At 38.7% G+C, this 20,125-nt stretch overlaps 1 protein-coding gene across 1 annotated transcript in view; it reads left to right on the top strand.

The window, feature by feature from the left end:
- Nucleotides 1-18,948, top strand: part of TPH2 (tryptophan hydroxylase 2) — a 99,786-nt gene extending 80,838 nt beyond the window's left edge. Inside the window, exons 9-11 of the mRNA XM_011978503.1 lie at nt 8,963-9,058; nt 17,769-17,902; nt 18,030-18,948. Of these exons, the coding sequence (XP_011833893.1) occupies nt 8,963-9,058; nt 17,769-17,902; nt 18,030-18,204 (405 nt within the window). The 3' untranslated portion in view covers nt 18,205-18,948. The remainder of the gene's footprint in view (nt 1-8,962; nt 9,059-17,768; nt 17,903-18,029) is intronic.
- Nucleotides 18,949-20,125: the final 1,177 nt, after the last annotated feature.

Genomic DNA, 20,125 nt, shown 5'->3' with positions numbered 1-20,125 from the left:
GTCCCTCTTATATTTGATGATCAATTTTCCACAAGGTTTGCCGTAATGTTTCCTCAGAGCTTAGGTTTTTACATTTTAATTCATTCGATGACTGTTCTTAACCTAAGACAATGCATGCTGTTTTCACAATTCAGGGTCATCTTTTTCTAGCTGACAAGATGTTTCTCAAATTCCAACTCTTCTCTTTTCTCCACTTGTTTTCCCTCTCTTGCTTTGAGGAGAATCACTGGTAAACGAGGCCGTCTCTGCTGGTCTCAGGGGAGCCTGTGATCTGGTACATTCTGTAATTTGACTGACCTCCACCTTCCTATGACGTGCCTTTTGGGTTCACTGAAATCACCCCCACCCCACCCAATACCTCAGGCTAGTGTCCTAGACCATTTACTTTTTCCAATAACTTCTCTACTTGCAATCCTTCTAAGATCCCATTTCTCCTTCAAAATTTGGCACAAGCGTCATATTCACATCCTGAGACAGATAAGCAACGATGATTTCAAGATAGAATGAAATGTTTGTGGTAGGAGTAAAAACAGGAGAGATTTATTGTTATCATTAGTCCCTCTGTGTCCATATCGTGCCTTTCTTAAGCAGAGAGACCATCTCTTCAGCTACTTTTGTCATCTCAACCAGAGCGTAGCACAGCGGAATTTAGTACATTTAGTTTAAAAAATGTGGTTTGATGAAGTTGTGACCTACTGATTGCTATGGACCAGCCCTAATGTCTTCCAGCTCTAAGTTTCGAGCATTTTTTACACTCTAGCTGGGGTAGGTGGTAAAGGGGTGAGAGTGGGAGGGGACCCTGAGGGGTCTTTACCTTTTCAACAGCAGTGAAATCGTGGGTTTCATTGAGAGGCTTAAAGAGAGTATATGGTAAAATATGAGAATAGAAATCTAGGTTTAGTCACAAAAGGCATTTGGACCAGTGGTACTTGGAATCTATATGATGACCGCCTCCCAAATCTGTGAATGCTTGATTAGTGGGTTCCTATTGCCAAAAGGAAACTTCAAGACGTGACATGGGTGACTTGTGATTACAGAGCAGCTGCAGCCCCAGGATTGCACAGAACCATGTTAGTGAGGACTAGAACTCTGGATCAGCCCTAACATCTTCCATCTCAAAGTTTCTGGCATTTTACAGTCTTAATTTACATAGGACTAGCCCAGGGCAAAAATAATAAAGCATGCAAAAACCTGTTTTCTGCTATCTCTTGAAGCCTAGTCCCAGAATTTTTTTTTTTTTTTTTTTTTTTTTTTTTTTTTTTTTTTTTTTTTTTGAGGAGTCCTATTCCCTCACCCAGGCTGGAGTGCAGTGGAGTGATCTTGGCTCACTGCAACCTCCGCCTCCCTGTTTCAAGTGATTCTCCTGCCTCAGCCTCCCGAGTAGCTGGGATTAGAGGCAACCGTCCCCATGCCTAGCTAATTTTTGTATTTTCAGTAGAGATGGGGTTTCGCCATGCTGGCCAGGCTGGTTTCAAACTCCTGACCTTAGGTAATCCACCCGCCTTGGCCTCCCAAAGTGCTGGGATTATAGGCCTGAGCCACCATGCCCAGCACAGAAAAATTTTTAACTCAAGAATCCTTGCTCTGCAAAACAAAGCACTGGTGTAGTCGTTGATGCCTTAGTGTGATTTGGCTTTATGTGTGACTCTCAGGAGTATTTGGAGTTTAAATGATTGAAGAGACAACAAAAATTGATGTCTGGTGGGAGGTTTGAATGAATGATGTTGGGATAGATATTTCAGAGGCAGTGGGGCCTCCATAGTTTAAGCAATGCAGACTCTGTTTTCACTTCTGATTTCCGATGTTGATTTTTGTCACCTTAAAACTTCTATTCCAAAGCTTCCTGTTTAGCTATCAAGCCTCATTCTTATTTCAGTACTATTGTCATTTGCAATTTAATCAAGATTAAGGAATCTTGGTTAAAGGTGGGAAAACACTTGCTGCTTGTAAACTGATATTTTGATATAGCAAAATTCCAACTCTAGTAGCTGGGGTAGGTGGTAAAGGGGTAAGTGCGAGCGGACCTTGAGGGGCCTTTACCTTTCAACAACTTTGTAAGTGTACACATTGACATGCTAGTTGTCTCAAAAACTAGATGGAAAAATGTTAGCAAAAACACTGTGAAAGGAAGGCTGTGAGCCACAGAGCCCTTTTATGTGTTTTTATTTGCACTTACCAAAGCTACAGCCGCTGATGTTAGAACATCTTTGAGTGATATTCTTCTTTTCTGAGATTTATCTTTTTGTTATGACGTGGGCCCCTAATAGCACAGATGCTTGCTAGATTAGCATCCGATCAGGATCCTGGAATTCCCAGCTTTATAGACATTGAGCCTTTATTTGCTAGATCATGAAGAAGTGACAGTGGTGGGGAGGGTGCGGGGGATGAAATCTAGAAAGGGATGGGGCAGTGTCAGTGGCTGGGGTCATGGGGAGCATAAGGTGATAGCTATTTACACTCATCCTGGAAATATTTCAGTATTTCAACAACAGGAATGGCTGTGCCAGTGTGACTGGCTGACAGTGGCCCTGTATCCATAAGTGCAGTTACTGATAAGAAAAGAATGCTGGATTTGTAGTCAGGAAACTTGTGCGGGATTCCTAGCTTTGGCAACCACTAGTTTTGGAACTGGGCAAACCACTTGAACTTTGAGTCTCAGTATTCCCATCTGTAAAATGGAAATAATAAGTGCTCTATCTACTTCACAATGGGCAGTAAGGTAACATATGTGAGAACACTTTATTAAATGAGGAAGTCTTCTTCTGGCTAAGTTTTCCTATTATTTTGTTATTTCTGTATAATTGATGAATTCTGTTCTTTAGTGATAGTGTTAATATGGAGCATTTATTTACTCAAACACCAAATATTGTATTGCTGATCTTTTTGGGTTGGGCTGCTTTTTGCACATATTTTTCTTGTTCCCCTCCTAAGTGATGGTGTGGGTTTGGAAGCTACGTAACTAAGCTTTATTAGAACTGGGTACAAGATAAGGATAACTAGGGTCTGAGGACCTGAGGGATTATCTTATAAGTGAAGTACACCAAATTTAGCGTATAACTTTTTGTTACGTTTGGCATATCTCAAACCAATCTCAAATCCATCTTAAAAGAGTCCTTTTAAGTTCTCTTTGATAACTTCTTGCTTCCTGCCTATGTGCTAGATATATAGATAATGGAATTCTAGATGTGGAATGATGTATGTGATTATTTTAAAATATATGCTACCAATATGCAAGATCAAATTTTTAGGGAAGGCGATAGAGAAAACATATCACTCAGTCACTTCCTCACTTGCTTACTCAGGAATTGATTTCTTAAATGACGTGTGTAAGCCAATTTCCTGGAGAAAGTGAAAGAAGTAGGCAACTCGGGCTTCCTCCTAGAAGTTTATATGTATCATTTTAATCTAATATGTGAATATTCAAGGACCCTTAGGAAGAGGCTATGCAATTATTTCAAGGAGGGATGCAGAGGGAGTGAGAGGAGGGAGGCAAAAGGGCCCTTCAGTAGGGAAATGGGAACAGTAAATTTCTTTCCCATCAAGTGTTCCTTGACAAAGTCATACATCTCTTTAATTGTGACCTTAGCAAGAACTTCAGGTGCCTAATGCCAAACATAACAAGGGTTTTGCATAGAGTGCTTCTATAAATCACCAGGTGACACCATTACATATTTTATTGGTGTGATTCTGTGTCTGCGGACTTGGTCCCTTCAAGCTTTTGCCACTGCCCGTTTGGCTAGGCCGGAACTGCTGCGAGAATGGTATACTACCAGTAGTGATCTGAAGATGGCAGCATTGGGCGACCTATCTCATTTTCCTAAGCACACTCACTGCCGCTCGGGTCCACAGCGTGTTTGGATTTCAGATTGTCACTCAGACTTTCTTCTGCTTAATGACTGTATGTATGTAAATGCCTCTGCCATTATTCCATAAAAGAAGTCGAGCTATCATTTCTGTTTTGTTTTTTAGTTAATGATTATATGTAATTATATCCAAATAAAATATTTATAAATAATTACATGTCATTAATGGTATGTAAAATTTGGAATTCATGAGCACCAGCTTTGATGAAAGGTACCCTTCAATTTGGGAGGTGTTAGTCTTAGTATTATTATTTGTTTCTGTTTAAAAGACATTAGTCGCCAAGAATCTGCAATTTTCTTTTACAGGTATTCTTACAAGTCTCAGCGTAGTTTTATTTTTTGGTTTTCTCGATAATAGGTAGGATTATTCATTCGATAAATCTCTAGGGAATATATTATAGAGCTACATCTGGAGAATTCTCTGAGGAAACCAAATTATATTTTCTTAAACTTTCATGAAGCAATTCGTTATCCTCAACTTCTGAAGGGTCTTCAGGGGTCTGGAGTGCAACTCTAAGTAGGCTTTGCATTTAAAACTGTAGCAATGTGTGGTTGTCTCCTCCTCCTGATTAGTGATCATGCCCTATGCATTCTGAGGTCTTCACCAGTATTGAAAACCGAAAGAGAAAAAGAAAGAGAAAAATTATCCTAAGCATGTTTGTGATTCGAATTTTGCTAATAACCTAATTTCAGACGCAACTTACCATTTCTCTTTATCTGTTAGCCACACATGGAGCTGCAAACAGAAAACTGTCTCAAACCAAAAGGTTTAATTCTCTAAACAGAATGGGCTGCAGAAACAGCATTTAGGGGCCTTCCTTGGTTGAGGACAGCAGGAAACCAAAGGGAAAGGTAGATAGGGAATGAGCAGATGGCAGTATGTAAGGCCAGAGTTTCTGGAAGCACTCCCAGATGAGGTCTGCGGCCAGAGAGCATTCTGAGCGATGGGAAGGAAGAGCATAGGGGCTCGTTCCTCTGAGGTTGCTCTGATTCTAGAAGCACATTAACCAAAGACACACTGGGTGAGAGATTTAGCTTTCGATCTTTAGTTGAATTGGTGCAGACCTACCTTTTAATTCCTACCTTAGACTAGAATGGTTTGCTAAATCTATGTGAAGACGGTGTCTATGGCACAGCAGATTTTTTCAGAGGCTCTCTTAGTGTGTTTTGGTTTAGATCATAAATGTGACCATGAATTATGTATGCATTGATTTAGCATAAAAAAATTAAACATGTGCTTAATAGGCTGACCCAAATGCTCCTGTAGCTGGCTCTGAATGTGTATTTTGGATGCTTTTGAATTTGACAGCACATTTTTTCCACAAGCTCTTCTATATTCAATGTTAAGGCTCCAAGGATTTCATGCCAGGTGTTGTAAGTGCAATATAAATTAGGAAAATCAACCAAAGGCACACTAAGAAGATATTGTGACATTCTAGATTTCCTCCATTTTAGATTTTTATTTCTCCATTATTTGGTTGTGAAGGAAAATTATGCATCTATTAATTTTTTTATCTAGAAACTTTAAAATGTGACAGATGTTGATGTCAAGCTCCTTAAAATCCTGAGCTCTAGAGCTCTTAAATGTCACCGTCTAGACTGCTCCTGGGCAAATCACTTCATCTTCCTCAACTTGAATTTTCCTTTCGGTAAAACAGGAGAGCTGAACGTCCAGGATACTTCCAAGCCTTTGTTCTGTATTCTATGACTGTATGATTACTTCCCTTAATTGCATCCAGAATTATGCAAATTTTTTTGAGGATATACTTGAAGACTGTATTTTAGCTTTTCAACATGTATTTACATTTTTTATCTTGGTTCTTCTCCTAAGGGCTCTGTGATATTTACTTCTCCCAACTCCTTGCCATCCTTAGCCCAAGTCATACTCCTGTTCACTCACCACTCTTGTGTGCCACTGCCTTCTAGCTGGTCTGTTTCCACTCACTGTTGCTCCCCTACAATCTATTTTCCATGCAGTACCTCCATGACCTTTTGAAAGCTAAGTTAGTACATATCTTTCACCTGCCTAAAACCCTCCAGCAACTTCCCATTGCTCTTGGAAATAAAAACCTATTCCTGCCTCAGGGTCTTTACACTTGCTGTCCTCTCTTCTAGAAACATCATTTTCTCTATATCCTTGCACAACTGCCTTTTAAATTTCTTAATGAAAAGCTGCTTTTAAAGCTGTTTGCAGCTTAAACATTACCCCTTCACAGAAACTATCTCTGACCCTTTTTCTAAAATAGTCACATTCCCTGCTTAATATTTGACATATTATATGGTTTTGTTATATATATAGAATTTATTCCGCGTGACATTATCTGGCTACTGATTTTTTTTTTTGTTATTGCCTGTCTCATCCCAGTAGCATATATGCTTCATGGGATCACAGGCTTTGTTGCCTTGTTCATTGCATATCCTCAGCGTCTAGGGCAGAGTCTGGCATGTAATAGTTGCTCAAGAAGTATTTGTAGAGTAGGTGAATGAATGGATGGATGGATGTCACAGAATAGATGAACGAATGGATGGATCGATGTCACAGGCAGGAAAACTACAACCCTGAGATCGGAGTCACATAGCTAATTAGAAGCAGAACTCAGACTAGAACTTGGATCCCTTTGTGTGTTCCTTTCTTCCAGGTCATTCTGCCACATGCCAGTTTAACTTAGAGATCATTAATTCATTCACCATTTATTTATTAACCCAGTGCTTATTGAGCCCTTGTTATCTTTCACACACTAGTCTAGATCAGTTCTTCTCAACCAAGAATGATGTTGCTCTCCTGGGAACATTTGCCAATGTCTGCAGACATTTTTGGTTATTACAAAGGGGGTGGGGATGATACTGGCACCTAGTTAGTAGAGGCCAGAGATGCTGCTAAACATCCTACAATGTACAGGACAGACTCCCACAACAATTATGTAGCCTAAAATGTCAATAGTGCTGACTTTGGAAAACTTTGTCCTAAATGAACAGAGATACCTGCTTTTGTGGAGTTTACAGTCTAGTGTGGAGGGATAGATGATAAGCAGCACATATCATGCATACAGAAATTGCAGTCTATGTCAAAAAGTGGTTCATAGAAAGAATGAAAAGGTGGAACAGAGTAAGGAGGAGTGCTGGTAGGTACTGTAGGTTGTGATAGAGGGTGGGAAGGGCTGTTATTTTCTCTTATTTTTGAGATGCAGTTTCGCTCTTGTTGCCCAGGCTGGAGTGCAATGGCACGAACTCAACTCACTGCAACTTCTGCCTCTCGGGTTCAAGTGATTCTCCTGCCTCAATCTCCTGAGAAGCTATGACTGTATGATTACTTCCCTTAATTGCATCCAGAATTATGCAAAAACTTTGGAGGATATGCTTGAAGGCTTTTTACAGGCACACCACCATGCCCAGCTAATTTTTGTATTTTTAGTAGAGACGGGGTTTCACCATATTGCCCAGGCTGGTCTTGAACTCCTGACCTCAGGTAATCTGATTGCTTTGGCCTCCCAAAGTGCTGGGATTACAGGAGTGAGCCACCACGCCCGGCCTAGGGCTGTTATTTTAGCCTCTTTGGAAGGTAAATCAGGAAAAAGAATTTACTTCTGGAGGTTAAGCTCCATGACCTGGAAATGATCAGTCCTTTGGGTCCAGCCCAGTGCTGCAGAGCTTTGGATAATTCAACTTCAGAGATCACCCTCACATCAAAAAAATATATAACCTTCCTGAACCAAGGGACATCTTAGCCTCCAAATAAAAATAGAGCAAACTGCCATGTGCTGGAAATAATTATTATTTTCTGCCCCTTTTCAGGAGTGTTTAAATTCTCTTTCTTAACACCTTCAGTGCTCTATCATCACTAATGCAGGACAGTGTTAATTTGATGGAATTTTTATTGCTTGTTGTCAGCATCTCACTTTTCTTTCAGAGCAAAAATAGTGTGAGTTCAGCCTCTCTCAACAGCACTGCGAGATTTTTTTTTTTTTCTCGTTGTGCAGAGATTCCTCTGTCTGTTTAGGTTGATTTCCTAAACCCAACAGAACCAATTTAAGATACTAATGTCCTGGGGAAGTTGTAGTAGTTGATGCTGATAAAACTTGGGTTAAGAAAGTGTGTGTGTGTGTGTGTGTGTGTGTGTGTGTGTATAACAACCGCCCCGCTGCTTTCCAATTTATATTAGATCAACTTACAGATTTTTTTGACTTCATGATGGTGTGACAGTGACATGCATTCAGTAGAAACCATACTTCAAATTTGGAATTTTGGTGTTTTCAACACTTTATTATGAAATAGGCTTTGTGTTGGATGATTTTGCTCAACTGTAGACTAATGTAAGTGTTCTGAGCACTGTTAAGGTAGGCTAGGCTAAGCTGGTCTGTTCAGCAGGTTAGATGTATTAAATGCATTTTCAACTTAGGATATTATTTTCAACTTACTGGGTTTATTGAAATATAAACCTATTGTAAGTCGAGGAGCACATACCTACACAAATACATATATAAAGCTACACATGAATATACACATGCAAACATAGATATACAGTTAAGATTTTACTAAAAAATTACACTAAAATTGTAGTTTTGGTAATTTGGTGTCATATAGAGGTACTTGCTTTCTTGGTTGCTCTCTTGTTTCTTTACCAAGCACTGGCACCAACAAATGTTTGTTGAATTGATAAGCAAACTGCCAAAAGCAGTTAGCGATTACTGGATTCCAACTTATTTTTCCACATTTGCATAAACTGATTTATGTCACTGAAACACAATTTGGTAAATATATAGCATATTGTTATGGAGGTATCATTGTGATATATTTATTCATTTCTGTATCTGTGTTTTTTGTTTTTAAAATGATTGCAGGGGATATAATTTGACTCATAGGGCTTCTGAATTCAGGGAGCATAAGACTTTTAGTAGTTAATACTTTTTTAAAATACATTCAACCTAGGGAGAGAATATTAAGCAAGAGAATAGATTTCAACAAATGTTCTCAATTTAAATGTATTTAAATTGATAATATTGAAGAAATTATGCACAGCACAGCATTTAGTTTTGGGTGCCATTTTATCCTATCAAATAACTCATTGACCAGTTCACTGGATATGTATTCTTTTTTTTTAGTGCTATTTCTTCACAATCGAGTTTGGTCTTTGCAAGCAAGAAGGGCAACTGCGGGCATATGGAGCAGGACTCCTTTCCTCCATTGGAGAATTAAAGGTATGAAGCTGTGAATGAAAATACCCTTCCCATGCAAACTGGTTCAAGGTCAGAGAAAATATTGATTTGTTTATCTGAGCATTCCTACTCACAGACACTCCATAAATATTTAACATACAGGATTTGGCACCTCAGATGTGGGTGCTGACCTCACTTTTTGCACTTCTGAAAATGGGTCATGCCTTTCTGGGTTTGTAGTGTGACTCAAATGGATGAGCAGCCATTTGTACAAATCAACAGCAATGAAAAATGTATGCCCAAATCTTGGGTAACAAATGGCTGGCCTAAATTTAGTGCTGAAAAGTGGGCCGTGAGCTAGCAGTGATCGTACTGATTGAAGTTCACTCGTGAGCGTGGCTTGGCTCCTCTGATTTCCAACACCTCCCTGGCTCCTTTGGACTCCCCAGCATCTACTTCCTAAAGGGGAGTTTGATGTTATTTCAGCTTCTTCAAAATTAATGTACATTAAAACATGTGTGGACATAAACAATTTGGAGAAATAAACCAAATAAGTATATTATCAGAGAGATATCTATTATGTGCAATGACGCCTAAGGAATGTCATTTTTTTGGTTTTAAAATACAATAAAATGGTCATTTTTTTCCAGAAATGTTGAGACCTGGAATATTCTGATAATTTAAATATTCTTGCCATTTAAGAATTGCCATTTATACCATGGGGGGATAGCAAGTTTTGGTGAATTTTAAATGCAGTGTGATATACAATCTAGAATAGTACTGAAAATAATTGCACCTTTCTTTGACTATTCAGACTAAGGTCAGGATTGTGGATCATTCTTGAGTTTTTATTTTGAGCATTGATTATCCTTAGGTAATATAAATGGGAAGTATATAGTTATTGATACTTTTTGGCCATTTGCATTATTGAGAGATGCAAAGTAATTATAGTTTTATTGAGTCTGGTTATTTGATGACTTCATTCATTCTTCAAACGTTTGGTTGAACACCTAGTGCCATGTACTATGGCAGTCACTGGGGATAAAAAGACAAGTAATAATGGTGAAGAATAAGAAGAAAGGCCAGGTGCATTGGCTCATGCTTGTAATCTCAACACTTTGGGAGGCTGAGGCGGGCAGATCACCTGAGGTCAGGAGTTCAAGATCACCCTGGCCAACACGGTGAAACTACACCTCTACAAAAATGCAACAATTAGCTAGGCATGATGGCGGGTACCTGTAATCCCAGCTACTCAGGAGGCTGAGGCAAGAGAATCACTTGAACCCAGGAGGCGGAGGTTGCAGTGAGCCGAGATCACGCCACTGCACTCCAGCCTGGGAACAGAGGAGACTCTGTCTGGAAAAAAAAAAAAAAAGAAAATAATGATAACAGTCAGAACAAACATTTAAATAGACAATATTTCTGGTGCTTTAGACATATTAACCCATGTAATGCTCATAAGAACCCAATGAGATAAGGGATATTTTTATCACAGATGAGAAAACTGAGGCATAAAGATATTAGAGAACTTGCCTAAGATCACACAGTTAATAAGTGTTGAGCTGGGCTCAAATCCCAGCCGTCTAGGCGCTAGGATCTGAGCTCCTAACCACTAGGCTACACTCCCTGGGATCCCTGCCATCAGAGAGTTTACAGTACACTTTAGTGCAAGAGATAAACAACCAACCACATAATACAAAAAGTGTGACAATGCAAGAAATGTGCCTGGCTCATATTAGGCCATTCCTGAGAAGCCTTCCTGTCAAGGGCCCTGCTGTCCATGGTGATTCTTGAGGGATGGAAAGGGTAAACAAGGAAAGGATGGGGTACACAGATCTGTCAGTGGAGGGACACGTGTGGACCCTCAAGATTCCAGTTGAAGTCTGGTCCATTGAAAGAACTGTCTGGAGTTCACTGGAATACAGGATAGTAATATTCAACCTAACAAAAACTTGATGACCTGATGTAATGTGGTAATTTTTTTAAAAACTAAATTCTCAACAAAGAATCTATTTGCTATTAATCTTAGTGCAGTGGGCAAAGCCCACAGCAACAGCATGATGTCATATCCCCATAAGACTATGCACTCTATAGAGTGTTTCTTGATTTCCCTGAATAATAGAGTCAGAAAATGATGTAGTTCTTGAGCTGTGTCTATTTACATCCTCCTCAGACGGTTTATAAGTTGTACCAGAAACAAAGGAAACAGATCTCTCTCATGGCCCTGACTTTCCACAGGGTCTTCTGGTCTGGTTAATGAGGCATGTGTGGGCAGCATTAGGATGAATCTGTTGTTTTTGTTCCTACCAGTGTGGACAGAATCATCTGGAAATGGAAATCAGCCAGAAATACGTACCAAGAAGGGCATTGTTCACAGAGTACCTTCTTGCTCTGGTCCATTACCTCCAATCATTAGCGTTCTTCTATTCTCAAATTTCAATACCTCAACATCCTTATGATTGCTATGATTGGACCATTTTTACAGTTCAGAAATACTTTCTATGTGAAATATCTTCTGATTTTTCACAGAGAATATGTAATACAAGATGCTTTCCCTAGCACCTCTTCCCCCACATTCTCCTTGCCCTGCTTGTGAAGGTACCCAGAGCCCTCTCAAAGCATTTCTGAGAACTTTTAACCTTTATTTGAATGAAAAAATGATAGTCCTGGACCCATGTAGGGATAACTTTATAAATAACGTTATCATTATTCCTGTGTAAACAAGCTTACAGTTTTGAGTGCAGTTACCTTTTGCAGTAAAATATTTTATGCTGTTCCAACTGCAGCCCAAATGTAAGTCCCAGCTACTGGAGGGTTTTGGTGTCATCTTTATAACTTTTTAGGTGGAGTTGCTGGAGGTTTTGGTGTCATCTTTATAACTTTTACATAAGTATCCACAATCACCTTCTCTTCTTAAACAGAACACATTCTACACTTTGTGCTATAAGGGGCTAAATTTTCCTGAGGCATAGATGTTGCTCTTTAGAGCTGGCCAAGTACTTCCAAGTGGTTTATCTATAGTTCAGATAACTTTCATTTTTTCCTCTTTTTTTTGGACAATAGAAACTTATTCTTTTTGAAGATAGAAACAAAATAAATATGGAAAAGCTTGTAAAAGTTAGCATAAATCTTATAACTATAAACACCACCTTTTACCCCACAGCAGTGGTTGCCCCTCTTTTATTCTAATGATCTATTCTGTGGTGTACTTACAGGAATACCAAAAAGTGCATTTGGGTGGGGCTTTTCCATACCTTTCATCACTGTGGAGAACAATTAACAATGAGCTGAGTCACCTGGAACACTGACTTTAGAGAAAAGTTTGAAAGTAGGATAATTGCTTTACCCATAGTCTAACTTGTGTCTTTCACACTTTTTATCTTTATCCTGAGTTGATCTAACTATATGTCTATCATTTTTGATTTATTATTTGCTTGCTTATTCATTTATTTTGTTCAACAAACACAAAATTGATGGTCCAAGATTTCAAGAACTTGGAATGTAGTAGGGAAATTCTAAGAAAGTGATGATATGGATCTTTGTTGAGTCCAATTCTCTTAGAGAAGTGACAATAAAGTTTTTTCACTTTAGGTGGTGAGGAAATGATTGCTAGTCAATGAATTGGCTGAGTCTTATATCAAAAAGCTAACCCATCTCAAAAGCAAAAGGCAATTTCTACTTTTTCATGAGTAAGAGTAAGGTCTAGATATTTATATCTTTTAGGCCAGAGATTAGATTTTTTTTTTTTTTTTTTGCAAGTAGCCTTAACATCCACCCCATAGTAGTTGCTGACATATTACATATAAATACATCTATTTTGCTCTTTGAGTTTTGAAAAAGCTGATGGTTTAAACAAATTTACTTATGATTTTTTGGCTTTAGTTTTAGGATATCTTGCATGGCAAATTAATTGTGTTGCCTTGATATAGCTATTAATCAGCATTCTCAGAATAGCTTTATATTTAATACAAGCAATTTGTATTTATTACCACTTGCAGCAACTCTGGGAGGTGGTCAGAATTACTGCTAGTCTGTATAGGAGAGGCCCAAAGGCTTTGCAGGTTCTCTGGTGTCATCTGTTTGGTCAGTGGTGTGACTAGAGTAAGGACTCGCTGCTCCTGAGCTCTCACACATTTACCTTGTTCAGATGGCTTTCGAGTCCCTTCCTCCTGCTCTTTCTTCTCATGAAGTTGGTAGTGCTGTTGGTAATGACAGAGTAAATGCTGGATGTTGGGAGCTGGAAACTGTGTCTTTGGTTTTTGTGGAACGATTGCTTGAAGATGGAGGTTGTTCCCTTGGCCCTGCAGCTTATTCAAATTGGTGTAGCCTAATTGCCAATTTAAAAAAGTGTAATGCATCATTGCCTAATTTGGCAATGGGGATATAGATGTCACATTGTGCTCATTTGGCAGGATAAGCCTTTGAGGGAGGCTCAAAAATATTATATAGACACATAATGCATTTATACATATATGTATGTATTTGTTGTTCTTTTGATGTAGGAAAACATGATTGTGGTGTGAGTGTAGAGTGTTTGCAAATTCTTATTCAGAATCTAGGGCCCAAACTATTCACAAACCTGACTTCATACTTGAGGTTTTTTTTTTTTCAACTTTAACCAGTCCTAATATAGATAGTGAGGATCACAGGGTTTGTGTCTAGAATAGTTGAGATAATAACTGTCATTGCAAAAGCAGGTGTCTGGGAAGGAAGATTTTAAACTGATGAACCCAGGGCAGGCACTATCATAGTCTAGGACCTGAAAGCCTCAGATCTGGGGCCATTTCATTCTCTATGGGTTTCAGACCCCTGAGGGAGGAGGGCTGCACAAATGGTGGAAGGTTTGGCTGAACATATTTGTACACAAAGCATCATTGCTGGACTGAATTAGTGATGATAACTAAATATACTGAGCACTTCCCGTGCCAGGCACTTTGCATCCATTATCTCTTTTAATTTTGACCACAACCCCAGGTTACAGATATGACTATTAGTATTTCCATTTTCCAGATGAATACTCAAATAGGCTTACAGAGGTAAAGTAATTTGCCCAAGGACACGTAGTTAGGTAGAGATGGAGTCAGATTTACACCTCAATTCTTAACCATAAAGACCTGTATTCTTAACCATAAAGACCCGTATTTTTAACTACCTTATAGTATTGTCTACTAATAGTTGGATTCTGGGAAATTTTTTATATTGAAAAGAAATTTTTATATTAAAAAAACTGGAATGGCAAATAAGTCTTAACTTGTGCACCAAAGTCAATTAATTGGTAGTAACCGCCTCTGTGGAGAAGGGTGGGAAGTCCATCCCCAGGCCCAGTGGGAAGGGCTGCTATGGTCAATTTATTGTGGCTGGTGTGGAGGGAGGTAAAGGTAGTATGAGTGCTGTATACTTGCGGTCTGTTAAAATTATATTTCAAGAAGAGTCTTAGAATTCATCTAGGTCAATCTTTTCAGTTTATCAAAGATAAAGCTGCTGCCCAACATGGGGTAGTTTCACTCATTTAATATTATACGTCTAGCCTCTGGAGACAGCTACATTTAGAACCCAGGTCTCCTGGTTCCCAGCCCTGTGCCCTTGTCTCTAGCACTATGGGTAAATCCAAAATAGTCCTTTTAGAGAGTGTTCTGAGGAGAGAAGGTGACTCTCAAGCATTCCTTTACTTTAAAAATGGCTTCAAAGTAAAAGATTGTCAACCAGATTCTGTCAGCATTATAAAGCTTCTCTCTGCAGGAAGTTGGATTAATTCTTGCAAACTTCAGGATATCAGACTGCTACCATTTCAAGACGGAATCACTGCAGAGTTCCCTGGGGACATCAAGTAGTTTGGTTCAATGTTTACAGAGAATCCACTCTGGACATAGAGAAGAGGGTACAATAGCTGCTCCCCAAAACTGAGGGGCTTAGAGTGAGACCTGGATAGAAACTGAGAAGCAAACTCAGTTGGACTTCTGCATTGGGCAATAGAAGGTGGAATCAAAGACATGGATGCTATTTTATACCTCTTGGGACACACTGTAATATTCAGAGATAGGAGATTTCGTGGGCTGCATGGATGTTCCTGGAACTCAGCACACAGTCAGCTCATGGTCAGGTAAATGAGGCCATTTATACGGGTGATCATCACTTCGTTTGTTGGCTTCATTCACTGGCTGCTCCCCCAAATCCAGGTTCTTGTCATCTCCAGGCTAATCCATGGGTACCATTATTACCCCCGTTATTCATTAACAGCCAAACAGCAGCACTGGTCCCATACTCCTTGGGTGGAAAGGTCTCCAGCAGGTAACCAGCATATCACATGCATAGCAGACTCCTGAGGATAGTCTGCATTTTTGAGAAGTAAGACAATTAACTTCCAGTTTTTCCTTTAAATATTACATTGGCCAAGTGTGATCTATTTTGCCAAATGGTCTGTCTCAAATTACACACGTGTGAACCCACTGTTTTTTCTTGAAATCTGGGGCAGAGTGTCCTATGCTCTGGGCCTTTTCTTGATCTACTTTAATCCTTTTTAGCTGTTAAAATGACTAAATAAGTATCTGGATATCCAGTGGAATTGTCACAAAATGATTTTTTTTTTTTCCAAAACCACACTGATTTCAGTCTCTGTCGTTGCATACACACCTCTGGAGGCATCCTCTATACATAGTGACTGCTAAGGTTGCTAATGTCTTATAGAAGCAATGGAGACACAAACAGATGAGTTTCCCTTCTTTCTTGTGCTTGTCCTTGACCCAGTGAAATGTCTTTAGCTTAGCAAGGATGTCCCAAGGGAGCCATGGCTTTAATGTTCTTACAGCCTGTTCTGCTACCACTCTGGCCATGCCCCTGAATGCAGGGATGAGAGAGTAGAAAGATTGAACACATTGAGCCAGCCACTGTCCTTCTTTCCATATGTACTGATGGATGAATGGACTATTAGAACAACATAGTACATTAATTGTAACCAGAGTGTATGGATGCAAAGAAAGCTAATTTGAATTCTGAAAATCACGGCAAGCCAATAGGAAGTCAATTTTTGCAGAGAGGCAACAGCTTTCATAAAGGGACATTTTGTTTCTTGAAACTGCGAATTTGTTTCTAAAATTGTGGACAGAATTATTGGTCATGTGGAACCAAAATCCCTTGATGTTCACTGCCCTGCATTGAATCTAGCACAAATGCATTTGCAAGTGTAGTGACCTTCTGCTTATAATGAAGTTGTTCTGTGGGCCAAAAAAAATGAGTTCACACTGAGAGGCCCTCTGCATTCTGTGATTCATATGTGCATTTATCTGGACAATGGAACTTTGCAGGAAAGCAAATCACATGCAGGGTGCCCTTTCTCTTACATGTCAGTCTTTTGGTTCTCAATTGCATTTTCAAACTTAGGGAACCACAGACTTCTTCATGGAGGGCTATAAATCATTCCATGCATTTTGAAATTGTTGGAGGAATGCACCAAGAATATTGAACAGGAAAGGGTTTTCAGAACTTCTCCAGGGAACCTTAGCTGTTAGACACTGAGAAGGTAGAAAAGCACAATGGGTAGAATCCAGAGGCTGGCATAGAGATTGTCTTCAAAATCTTCCAGACCTGGACTAAAGTTACTCAGACCTGGACTGAAGCCCCAGTTTTCCAACTCTCAGTTCACGGCAGTTTCTGCTACTCCATTTTTTTTTTCTCTCTGCTTCTCTCTCCCAACTAATTTCCCCCTTAAATTAAGAAAAAGAATCAAGAGGAGTATTTCTCAAAATATAGTTCACAACCACTTATGTCAGAGTCACCTTGGATTCCTTTAAAATGAAGATTTCTGGGTTTCATCGAGACCTGCCAAATGAAATTGAGACCCTGGATATCTGCATTTTCATAAGCTCCTCAGTGATTCTTATGCATATTGCGTTTTTAGAACCATCAATCTAGGGTCTATAAATAGCCAGGCGGCACATGGCAGGAAATGACCACTAACTTTTAACATCACTGAATTTATCTTGAGAATATAGTCATTCATTGTTCCCTGCTGTTCTTAGTGCCAGTCATGTAGTGAGCTGAACGGAGCTAATGATGGTTCAAAGAGTAATTACACCAGCTTTCCTGTTTTTCTAATACCTGCTCTTGGCATAACTCTAACTATTAGTATGAGCTCCTTTTCTTCTCAACTGGCAATATGTATCTGCTGTATATTGCTCTGCTGTAGTTGCTGGAAGGTAAATGAATGCTTTGTAAGTATCCTCAAATACACAGGCCCATTCCAGACTCTGTTGATACATAGTACCTGGCCTCAAAATATCCTGCAATGAGTCAACAAATAGTTTAGTCAGAGCCTCAATTACCTCTCCATGCAGATAATTATTACTTCTGCCATTTAAGTGAAATTTTAGTACATTGCTTATAGCAATAAATTTAGGAGCATATTTATGCTGTCCCTGATTCTACTCATAGCATATATTTAAAATCCCATTTCTGTGGGGGTATAGCTCTGAACTGTCCTTCAGTGTGAATTTGGTTGGTAATAAATTAAATAATACCATAATCTCATTTTCTCCCACAGTACCTAGTACACTTAAAAAAACAAAACAAACAAACAAACAAAATCCTAGTGTCCAATTTACCCTGCACACAGGAGAGTTCTATATTTCATGACAGGCTAGTAACTGAGCAGCTCTGTAGGATTACCAAGCTATCAAATGTGTTGTAAAAATGTGATGTCACGGCACTTTGGAAGTCTCATTACAGAGTTTAACGGGTTTTGTGGTATATTTTGCAGCATGCCCTTTCTGACAAGGCATGTGTGAAAGCCTTTGACCCAAAGACAACTTGCTTACAGGAATGCCTTATCACCACCTTCCAGGAAGCCTACTTTGTTTCAGAAAGTTTTGAAGAAGCCAAAGAAAAGATGAGGTAAACTTTTTTTCTCCTACCTAGAGAAAATAACTCTTTATTTTTCTGTCTCTATTCCTTCCTTTTGTCTATCTCTTGTACAAATGAGGGTTGATCACATCTCTTTCTATTTCTGTTTATTCTGCAGAGACTTTGCAAAGTCAATTACCCGTCCCTTCTCAGTATACTTCAATCCCTACACGCAGAGTATTGAAATTCTGAAAGACACCAGAAGTATTGAAAATGTGGTGCAGGACCTTCGCAGCGACTTGAACACAGTGTGTGATGCCTTAAACAAAATGAACCAATATCTGGGGATTTGATGCCTGGAACCAATGTTGTTGCCAGCATGATCTTTTTGCGGCTTAGCAGCAATTCCGTCAGTGTCATATAACACAAATAACCTTCTGTGTCATGGCTTGGCTAATAAGCATACAATTCTGTATATCTATACCATCTTGTAACTCACTGTGTTAATATCTAAAACACCATAAGAAACCCAATGGCAGATAACCACTCATTGTATGAAAGAATGTAATATGTTTAAATGTCTTAAAAAGATTTGACATTCCTGCTTAGTCTCCTTAACCAAACTGCATCTACTTAAAATTTGTAAACAAATAGCCCTCTTACGAGTCTAACTTAAGCCCTTTTCTTTTTCAGATCTAAGCCTTTCCTCTGTGTTCGTTAGGTAAAATGAAAAAAGCAGTAAAGCTATTTCCGTTTTTAACAGTATCAGTGTTTTCACAGCGTTATTTGATGTAAACCCAGAATTGTAGGAAACTTCTCATCACAATAACAAAAGATTCAATATTCTGTTTCAAAAATTGTTGAGGTAATACAGCATTGGAATGATTTTTAGGTTGAATATTTACACAATGCAAGAAAAGACCTTTTTATAAATGGAATATGTAGGTTGCATTGACCTTGTAGAACCTGAGTTATGGAAAGCTTCCTGAAGCATTTTGGAAGATAGTACTTTCAGAAAGGACATTAGGAAAGACTAAACAGTGGACAATCAATCTTGGGACTATGAATTTTTTGCTGAAATAAAGTAAATTATCATGCTTAGGAGGTTAAACAATTTTTTTCTGGTCAGAGGAGAATAAAATCACAGAGCTATAAAGATCGTCTCTGATTTCAGAGATGTGGAAATTGAGTCACAGAGAAGTTGTGATTTGCCTGAAGCAGCACAGTTAGTTGTGCGCTAGCATTCATCGTCCATTGCACTTTCCTTTTGTTTTCCTGATAAATTTGTCCTGGTGTGTGCATGTGTGAATATGTTATTGGAGATGGGAAATAATGCCTATCCAAACTAATGTTTATCAGTAAATAGAACTTGGTTTGTGGTCAAGGGTTGCCAACAGTATATTTGTTGTTTCCCCTCACAGCTGCACATCAGTCCAGATCTATGGAAGGTTTTCCACTTTCCCAAAGTTTGGGCAACTTTGGGTAAACAGTAGTGACGCAGCACAAATTTTTGGTGGTCTTTGCAGTAAAAGATGACATTAAGTGGTTAAGTGAACAAATAGAAAACTGCTAAGAGTGAACGAATTTCTTCGGATTCCCTCACCGAACATAACTACTATTCTTCTGATTCTGCATTTGGTAGTAAGGAACACTGGACTGGGGAAGGAGGGGGCAAGAAAAATTAGAGAAAAAAAAATGACAAAATAACTTCTAGCAATTTAAAATATTTACTTGAGCAGTTTCCAAAGATGTTCTTTTAGTAAGAAATTACATATAATTTTAAACTAATTCATACTCTTATATGGAGCCCACGAAGGGTCAGAAATCTTTGAACTAAATATATTCAGGAAGAACATGAGAAAGAGCTAAAAGACACATCAGGGAGAGATCAAACTAAAATGAAAACCCAGATGTTTGAGTGTTGGTTGTCTTAACTATTGAGGATCTTTTATCTCTGAAGCATTCTCAGAACAACTGAATTTTGAGAAATAATTTGGTGGATAGAATGTGAGAGTCACAAAATATAAATGCTATTCCGGGTGAAGGGAATAGTGCCTTGAAAAACTGGTGGTAGAGAAATGAGGAACAAGCTAAACCAAATTTAAAAGATCTAGATTGATCAAGCAGTCATAAATTTTGATAGTTTCATAGATCCATAAATATATAGCTTCTTATATCTTGCTTTGCTAACTTTAGATGACCCTGAATAAATTACTTATAAATTAGAATCCAGAATCATAATCCAGAATAGCATATCCACAAATTTTCAGAACT

This window comes from Mandrillus leucophaeus, unplaced genomic scaffold, assembly GCF_000951045.1.
Source record: "Mandrillus leucophaeus isolate KB7577 unplaced genomic scaffold, Mleu.le_1.0 Scaffold196, whole genome shotgun sequence".
NCBI lineage: Eukaryota > Metazoa > Chordata > Mammalia > Primates > Cercopithecidae > Mandrillus > Mandrillus leucophaeus.
The sequence above is the reverse complement of the archived record's forward strand: the minus strand, read 5'-3'. Positions and strand labels throughout refer to the sequence as shown.